Source organism: Haliotis rufescens, unplaced genomic scaffold (genome assembly GCF_023055435.1).
Source record: "Haliotis rufescens isolate VD_foot unplaced genomic scaffold, xgHalRufe1.0.p SCAF_7, whole genome shotgun sequence".
Classification (NCBI taxonomy): domain Eukaryota; kingdom Metazoa; phylum Mollusca; class Gastropoda; order Lepetellida; family Haliotidae; genus Haliotis; species Haliotis rufescens.
This window is the reverse complement of record NW_025964361.1, coordinates 52,648,537-52,658,660: the sequence shown is the minus strand read 5'-3', so window position 1 is coordinate 52,658,660 and position 10,124 is coordinate 52,648,537. Positions and strand designations below refer to the sequence as shown.

General features: G+C 39.5%; 1 protein-coding gene across 1 annotated transcript; it reads left to right on the top strand.

The window, feature by feature from the left end:
- Positions 1-285: 285 nt before the first annotated feature.
- On the top strand, positions 286-10,124 carry LOC124133746 (acid-sensing ion channel 1A-like). Its single transcript, XM_048388214.1, has 9 exons — positions 286-440; positions 2,866-3,428; positions 4,888-4,951; positions 5,051-5,222; positions 5,547-5,727; positions 7,131-7,187; positions 7,994-8,156; positions 9,283-9,374; positions 9,784-10,124. Exons 1-9 carry the CDS (start codon positions 286-288, stop codon positions 9,927-9,929), a joined length of 1,593 nt encoding a protein of 530 aa, XP_048244171.1. The 3' UTR covers positions 9,930-10,124.

Here is a 10,124-nt window from a genome sequence, read left to right as displayed (position 1 = left end):
CGGGAAAGATTCAATCTTCTTTGCCATTTACAACGCTAAAACTCTAATATAAGGGTATTCAAATTTGAAAAGGCTGACACTTACTTTCTTAAGCATAACAGTTGAAAGAGATGTCTCCAGGTCTTCACCCTGACAGTGCCAGAGAAGGCCAAACCCGTACCTGTTTGAGTATTGTAAATGTAACGTATTTGTAACCATACTAACCATGAACATGTTCCTACTTGTCGCTCACCCTTCGGATGTGGTCTTACCATGACATATACTTCGCCTACAGAAACATTCAGTATGGATGAGAAGACGGAGACTGTCACGTTTGATGCAGACCGGCGTACGCCAAAGTACGGATTGAAAGATCTATGGATTGAATTCAGTCAGTCTACAGGCCTTCATGCAGTTGATAAGATTAAACTTCCTTCGATGAGCCCGTTTAGCATTCGTGGGTAGGTGTGGTTGTATTTAACAGATGCATGTTTGTTTGTGTCTTTTGTAATGCCACAGTTATATGACAGGCCTGTAAATATTCCAGTCCGGGCAAGACAAACTATTCTTATAATTATATTTTTATGTAATTTAATACATAGATGTACCCATGTGACAATACCATTAACAAACAGGACATTTCCCGTCGTCGATATCTTGACACTGAGTGTCCATTTTATACAGTAATCTTAGAAGCATCTACGGATAGGTAGGTTATCTTCACATAATAATAATAATAATAATAATTAATATTTACCAATCATTATGGGAGGACGCGGTTTGATTAACGTTGGGGCTCTTCATGATAGAATTGTTTTGTGCACTTCTGCACACATTTATTTGTCTGATGATCCTCTTGTGAAGCATGACTCGCTAAGGATGTGGGTCATAATCTCAATGTCGGTGTTGATTTTGTTGATGGTTCTGTACTGCTGGACAGTACAGAAATGAGTATCAACCAAGCGAAGTGCCATATCAGGTCGGCCCAGACTCAGTTTTTAAAGGAGAGGCTATCTGAACGACCACTGCATCGAGTTTATGTGCAGTGTGTTGAGAAGATCAGCAATCCTGCAGGGTCTTTCGCTTGGAAAAAGTCGTCTGGCCTGAAAAGTGAAACAGAAGGCTTTCTGTTTGCTGCTCAGGACCAGTCACTTTCCACTCGAAACCGTCAATGTGTGATTTTGCAAAAAAATGTAAATATGAAATGTAGATTATGCAATGAATTTAATGAGACTGTTCAACACATTGTCAGTGGATGTCCAACTTTGGCACAAACACAGCATCTTAAACGACATGATGGTGTAGCTCGATCATTTTATTACCGCCTCCGCCATTCTTGTGGTTTTGACACAGAGGTCCACCCTTGGTACGAAACTGAATATGTAGAGGCCGTCATGGAAAACGATAAATACACAATTCTTTGGAATAGGCCCATTTACAGCTTCAGACGTATCCAGGCCAACAAACCTGATCTTGTCCTTTTTTGAAAAATCAAATGAAATCATTTATATCATTGAATTTTCTGTCCCCTTTGACACTTATGTGATTGACAAGATTGAGGAAAAACATAGCAAATATGCGGACCTCGCTTTCGAAATGTCACGCTTGCATCACAAGTACCAAGTTGTCCAACTCCCGATTGCTCTCGGTGCCAATCTGTTGACTGATAATAAGTGCAACAGTCATTATTAGAACAATGTATACTAACACAGTTGTATTTCCTTTCAATCAAGTAATAAATCCAGGGGATAAATTCTCATTTGCCTTATTTCTGAGTTGCTTGCTCCGGCGGAAAGGCTCTAATTTAAGTATTGTTAAGTACACTAGTTTAATGTAATATCATATATGTTCTGTGCCAATGTGAAGAATTTATCTATTTTACCACTCTTAAATAATTTATACCAGTCCATTATCGAATGGTTTGGTGAAGTCGAGTCTTAAGTTTATTATTGAGAAGTTGCATGACATTAATGTTATCTATTGTGGACAAGTGTTTATGAAATCAAACCTTTACTGGAGGTTATATGGAGGTACTGGAGGTATTTACTGAAACGAGTAATTTCGTCTCGCGTTTAAAATACTAAAAAATGATAGCTATGCGATAAATCACAAAGAACAATGTAGAACGAATCTTGTTTTATTTTACGATAAAACATTGCTCTATCGTGACGTCATTTCTGGAGATTCCAATATGCGCTCGCAACTTGATTACGCCATATATTGGATGACGTTATTTTTTAGAGGGAAGTGTCTAGTGAGTTGTCTCCCATAGATGTAGCTGGGCTACGTAGATAACGTAGTGGCCGAACGATCGTATCCAGTAGTGGGAGAGATATGACAATTGGTAATGGAGAAATTGACATGAGGATTGTGAGAATATGCGGTAAATACCAAACTTAACCCACCTGTTAACAAAATGGACTTATCCAACATTGCCGACGTGGGATTACTAGTCTGGTAGTCGGGACTCGTTTTTGGAAAGTGACTTCATCACCTAATCACCAGAATTTACTGATTTGTAGACATCGTTTACAAATCAATTTTAGAGCTGAGGCTACTGCAATTATGGACAAAAAACAGAAGTAACAAAGGCGTTAGTGTTGTAGGAGGGCCAACTATACCCAAGATTATTTCGATTGGGTGTGGTCTCTCATATTTAGGATAACAATAAACCCGACGCTATTCTGTCGTGGCATCCTGTGCATCTTTTTATTACAGAAAATTGAATAAGGATTAAGTTTACTTACATATTACTGGGTAGGGGTAATACTTTTCATGAGTAACTACCAAATTCTAATCCAGATCACGCTGAGAGGCCCCATGACATTAACAGTCCATACCCTTGACAACTTTACAATACTCATTCTAATAATCTTTATTCGACAGATTGCTATGGATTTTAGCTATGTGTTCAACTTCGGCGTTTCTCGTTTATAACCTTGTCGGGGAGATAGGGAACTACTACGACTACCCCACCGTCACCAAGGTCACACCCAAAATCCAGAACTCCATCGAGTTCCCTGCCGTCACCATCTGCAACAGATGCACCCTCAACAAATCACGTCTTGATGTTTACCCAGACATGATGAACTATTTCTTCAATAGTTCTATGTTGCGGATGAAAATAATCTCATTTTCTGCACCAACTTCAGATGTGTTTCAGGAACCATTGTCTTTAGAATGGTGGAAGAATATGTCTATGGAAGGATCCAAGATGCTGTCTCAGTGTGTCTTTCAAGGTGACATCTTTGATTGCATGACCAAGTTTCGACCTGTTTTCACTAAAGAGGGATTGTGCCATACCTTCAACTTCAATTTGAGTGAAATGGTCAAAGTGTGGACGGCAGGAGAAGACGCAAACCTCGTTCTCTCTTTCAACATTAATCAGAACGACTACACATTCAGGAAAAACATGGCTGCAGGGATTAAGGTAATAACGTCTTCCCTAAGTAACTGAGTTGGCATAAACATCACTTTGAGCATATTTCAAACTGAAAAGGAAATATCTCAATGTAGGCTCGCTGACTTGGTTGAAGCATGTCATCGATCCCAATTGCGTGGATCGATGCTCATGTGATACATCACTGGATTGTCTGGTCCAGAATCCATTATTTTCAGACCACTGTCATATAGGTGGAATATTGCTGAGTGCAGCGTAAAACAACAAACCAACAACAAGAAAGTCTCATAATGTTGAACTGTATAAGAAACCCTCAGATCTCATTAGAACAAGAGGCTAATTAACGTTCACTTAAGAATTGACCTTCATTTTGTAGGAGTTCATTGGAGTATGAACCTTCATAGAGTGAGGGCCAAACTGTATGAACGTCGGAGCTTGCGAAAGTGAAAGTCAATTCTTATAATTTTATATCACAATTTCTTACCTCAAAGGATGTAGGCCAAGATCTAAACACAATTTTATTTAGTACGTGTGACTTCAAGTTTACACTGACAGCCATACAATAACCAACTACATCGCGGATTAAAATAGTTCCTCAAAAAGAGAGGTGACATGGGCGTATGGGTGCACAACTTGCTCTTCAGAAACATCTTACGCAGCACATGTATTCAAATCATATCCTCATTAGATCAGAAAGGTCTGTAAAGAACTACCTCAGTAAGTCAGTCACAATGACAGCGCGTCGTAATACATTTACATCAAGTAGACGTCAAAATGGCCGACACGATAAACGTGACGGGAGAGATTTCCGGAGTTGTTAATGAACCTGTGGCGTTTACATGTGTTAGTCATCATTGATCAACTGGTCGATCATTGAAAGGTGACTAAAGATGCGTCAAACAGACACTAGATTGCTGGCGACGGTCAATGTCAGCCTTGACACGGATCGAGTCGATTCTACGATAGTTTAGATGTGCATTTCTTCGTTTGTTCATTAGGATAGGCCGCAGCGAGGATATTCGTGAACAATCATGCAGTCACGCTCTCTGACATTTCTCAACGTATACTGAAACGCTAAGACCAAGAATAAAGGTTCTAAATGATCAGAAAGAACGCTTATGTATGTTTTCGTGCTAGGGAATTCCGCAGGGGTTTCCCTAGAAATGTGGAAGTAGTCTGTCAGTGTTTACGTCATTTCAAGAACACGGTCTCGTGAAAAACGTATGAACGTCAAATTGTGTCGTTCATACACTTATGAACGTCAATTTCGCGGTCATGTGACTGACCTTTCGTCCAATTGAAAAGCCGTATATCGTGTAAACTTCAAATAAAAAAATTATATACATATGTATGTCTACTTACCTTACTCTAATTTTTACGAGTACGTTTGTACAAGCAGTTGATATTTTAAATAGTTTGTGCAATGCACACTTTCCTCAGCACGTAAATTGTTTCCATTCAAGTCCAAAATAACCTCGATCTTGATTTGAGTTGGACATTTCCCGCAGGACAGGAAGTGCTCACCCATAAACTGGTTCCAGTCCTTGACCTGCCTCTGAATATAGGAGCAAAGTAAAGCTCACATTCCGCAAACACAGTAGAAGTTTGGTATGAATTTGTCTCTGTTTCCATGTGATAGAGATAAGATTTTGAATACCCTGCTGTTTTTAGTTTTAGAATGGATTTCAGATCACAATGTAACAGTGTAAAGTGGGCAGTAAGAAAGTCCTGTGTGTATATGCAGGTATTACTCCATGATCCACGCGTACACCCAGACGCAAGTTCCACTGTGGTGATGGCCGCTCCCGGATTCTCTACATTTGTTGCTATGCAAAAATTTGTGGTGGGTACTTCTGTTGTCAATAGCAAAGGCTTTGCATCTAAGATCCTATTTTAAGTTTGAAGGGGAACAGTGCGATATCATTTACCTTAATACCCACAAAAATCTCATGTTGTTTAGGACTCGAAGTGTGAATCAATGAATTTTATTTGTGACCTCATTATGAAAAAGTATATTTTTTCTTCCTTTTCATGCTTCGTCCTGTATTTGCTCATTACATCTAGGGCATTGTCGACACCCATACATTAACAATCGTCTGGGCGTTTGGCCCCACATTCAGTCGGTGATTTCAAAGAAAACATCAATAACTTGTGGCTTTGTTTGTAGTATATGTACCAGCCCCATCCCTACACAGCATTTGATGACATGAAATGTGTGGACACAACCTCTTCCAAGTTTGTTAACCCTCTCAAGTACTACTCCCACTACACCTACAACCATTGCTTCATGGAGTGTGTTCAGATGAAGGCCTTCAGTGAGTGTGGATGTGTCGGACCTTCTGACCCACGTAGGTTTTTGAGTCCTGTGCATATCCAAAGTTTATAAGCAAAGGAATGTTGCAGTCAATTTGTTTTACCTTAATGGGTTCATATTTGGAGACAGAAATGGCACCAGAAATATTAGGATGAATTTAAGTCACACTGTATAGGGAAAAAGTTACTTTTCATGCCATATGACATTCCAACTGATTCATTTTTGTGATTTCTACAAGACTTAGAGGCGATCTCTTTAAAAGATTACAAAAAGTAACAGTTAATTAAACGTTGAGGGGGAGATCTGTGAATGTTGTGCTTATGTCAAGCACAGCAGTCATGAAGCATAATACCGTATGTGTCCCACACGAATCTGAATGACTGCACGACACCACCTGCCAATATAACCAAGTCTGCGGATGACACCTTGGGTAGGGGAAGCAAATTCGTCCTGAAGACCTAATGTAGCCGATTATGTAGGCCTGAGTGTCTGTCTAGCTCATAATCGTACGATCGTCCGAGATTTCTTATGAACATGGAAAGGGTAATTTTCATCCCCAAACGATCGGGTGTAAACATCTAAATGTGTCAAAAGCTGATTTTTTAAAAAGTATTTCTGCCAGTACTGTTCTTATTGAAATCCTCTGTCATTGTTTTACTCAAACAAAACGGGAAATCGTCCACCATCATCAAAACCATCACTTGCATTTATCAGTTCTCATGGCTTGAGTATTCTGAACTTGGTATAAAAATAAGTCATCGTCATCTTTATTCCACACAATCTCATTAAAAAAGATCTTAGTTCTTGTTCCAGCAAAACTAATATCTGAGGACATTCAAATACGGGTCACTTCAGAACGACCTTGCATTCGACTCATCAGAGAGTCGCTTTTATTCTGGATTGGGAAAGTGACATGCAGAATGTGTTTTCTAATCACGCAAACTTAAAAAAGGTCAACACGACAGGTAGGGATGGTACTTCTGACTGATTCCTCATTTCTCTCGCTTCAATGAGATCACTATTTAAAATACATACTTTCCATTACCGGCGGTAAGTACTGCCATACAGTCTCGACCATCTGCGAGACATTCCAATATTTTCTTTTGTTCATTTTTAAATTTTGAATCAATATTTTCAAAGCGTAGTCTAGAATGGAAGTCAAATGTTTTAAACTTGTACCAAAAAGCTTGAGGAAGCTGCTTTCTGATTGGTTAATGCTGACTTCTTCGTTTGTCGGTCGGTCAAAGTTCACGAAAGGCTCTGATGTAACCTGTAATGGGATGTCCTGAGATCGATGTTAAGTTTGCAGGCACTAGGATCTGAGTTAAACGAGATTGTATTACTCATCACCTCATGTCCAAACACCTTCAACTGGAAAAAGATCTTTGCATACTGTTCTTGACACTTCAAAAGCAGTATTTATTGATTTTATTGCAGAGGATGGTCCTAGATGCTCGCTGGCAAAACTGGATAGTTGTTACAAGCCCTTTGTCAGTAAGTATACTGTCTATATACCAATAATAGTAGAGTCCTTCTCGTACAGTGAGGCGAGGACTCTTCTGTTTTAATATTGCAATTCACACACACAAGAGGCAGATTTCATGCAACCATGAAATCCTGGTCTTGTAATTTCATCTTCGTAGGACAACAATTAGACACAATAAAAGACACGAGCTGGAGTCACAAGTCAGTGAAGAAAAGAAAGTACAAGTTAGACATTTGGGGGTTAATTGATAAGTTCTGAGCCTCACATGGAAGGAATTACATAATAGTGAAATCTTTTGTTGTGGGTGATCTTATAATGGTCTGTGTTACATGATGTCAATTGAGTCAAATGGAAAATGGACAAACTTGAGGAACATGCTTTGATCAAGTAAGCACTTGGAGATAGTTGCTTGCATATACTTTTCATCTATAGTCACAAATCTTTGCAAAAACCTTTCTGGATCCGCTTCAAACATTATCGACTTTAACGAGACACATTGTGTTAGCTGCGTTTTTCAACAGATGTCAGAAGTGTTGGAACTCAACGATGTTTTCATTGCCAAAGTTTCTGTGATAATGGTATGTACGCTTTCCTGGGAAATGCCTACTGAACTAGCAGTATGACGTTCACACATTCTCCAGTCAGTCATCACCGTGAATTCTCTGGATCATTTCTGGTGTTGCTAACGTGACAGGCCTTCCATATCAGGGGTCGTCTTCAAGGCCTCCCTACCAACTCTGTAGGAAGTACTTAATCACTGCTTATGTATCAAATATCCAAAACGTGTTACATGCATTTATTGTTTTAATACTAGGATCAATGTCTCAGGACGGTACCTTGGTGAGGGAATGTGGATGTGTCAGTGAGTGCACGTTCGACAGGTACCCTGCCCAGGTGTCCTCCAGCTCCTTCCCAGCAAACATCTGGGACAACACCTTCCTCAACATCACGAGGGCTCGGGACAAGGGCAGCATGAAGTAAGACGTCCATACAGATCATGCTCTGTTTCCCAAACATAAATGTTAACAACAAACCATGGTTATTTTATTTCCCGCCATTGATGTTCTGAATGGAGGTAAGAAATTAACGGGTAAGACATTTAGGCAAGAAGTAGGCATCCCCACTGGCACCAATTGTGTTCCCCTTCTTGCTGATGCATATTTTTCTTCATGCATATGAATAGGTATTTGTGTTCGGATTGGTGGAGTCAAAACAAAGCAATCTGGACAAGAAGTTTAACTTAAGCTCAAGTATATCGATGATCTGATATCGTTCAATAACCACTAAAAGAGCCAATTCCCTTCCACTGATTTACCCTGAACAAGAAATAAAGAAGACCAGTGAAACCACCTCATATTTCATATTCAGATCTATGCATAAACATTCAGAGTGACAAAACAGTTTCCACAAGACTGTATGACAAAAGGGATGTCTTTTTATGGTAGACATGTGGAGGACATTTCTAAATTTGACGCATCAGTGGCAAGAATGATGTCCTTATTTTGACTTGAACCATATGTTCCCATGCTTTTTCAGGTTAACAATTGGCTTGCCTTTCCATGTAATTGTGATGCATTCCACCAGAGGGGACAGATAAGCTCACCTTTTCTAATGAATACGAAAAAACTTTTATCGCTTTCATTCAAATACTCACGATAAATCTTGGTTTCAAACCAATATTTCAGTCTTAATCAATTTCGCCCGAAACAAACTTCCCTGGCGTCAAATACTCAGTAACAGATCTAAAAAAGAATGCTGTATGTTTTATTAATAATCAAGTACAGAACAATGAAAAGTTCTTTCGGGAAGGTTTTGCTCTCAGAATAACAAACGTTTGCCAGATAGCATTAAAACATGCCTCGAACCATGTGAACCGTTACTGTTGATAGTTATACAATATCTGAGTCACGAAATGCTCCGGAACTGGCGTAGCAGTTCTTTTTGCGCCAAGATCGCTGGTGACTGATTTGATTTCCAGTTTCAGCTCGATTTTTATCCTTAGTATGGAAAAACCATGTTCGTGGGTTTTAGAAATGTCGGTGGCGTTTCTTCCAACAGATTTTCAAGTAGGTGTAAAAATATTTGCTGATGTCTATTATTCAGAGAAAACTTTCTGGAGCTGAGAGTGTTTTACGACCAGATGACAGTGACATCCATTACACAACAAGCTCAATATACAGTGGCCTCGCTGTTTTGTAAGTATCATATTTTTTCATTTCCAAGTGATATTGTCTCATTGCAAAAGATTCCTTAAATCATTCAGCCTCGAACGAGTGACAATGTGGTCTGAATCGTCGCAATTCACTGTGCAGAGTTACAACCCTTAGTCACGAAAGGACAGTGGGCTCTAATATCATATTCTCGTTGTTTATTACGTTTGGTCTGTCAGCAAAATAGTATAAAACCCAAATTACATACTCAACAGAGTTCAGAGTTTAAAGAATATTTAATCGAGAAAAAGGTATTGGCGTTTTGGATATTAACGCTAGCAGTTAAATAGCTCCACATTGCAAATAGAGCAGGACTCTGTCCCCATATCCTGCAGTCCCTCGTAACAGAGGTTGTTTTCTGATTTCCATTGTCGATGGGGTATTGTTTTTACAGCTAATGTCGGGGGTCAGATGGGACTGTGCCTCGGAGCCAGCATCTTGACAGTCATGGAGATCACGGAGCTCCTGGTGTTCATCATCCTCTTCCTCTGTGACAAATGTAGAGGAAGAAAAGCCCGAAACAGAATCAACACCTGGTAGACAATGACATCTAAGAGTATAACCATTCTATTAACCAGCACCCAACTGGTAGACAATACAACTAACATAGGAATAGACATTCTGTTTTGTTTGCTTCTTGTTAAACACCGCACTCAGCAATATCCCAGCTATATGAGGGTGGTCTGTAAATAATCGAGTCTGGACAAGACAATCCAGTGATTGATATCATGAGCA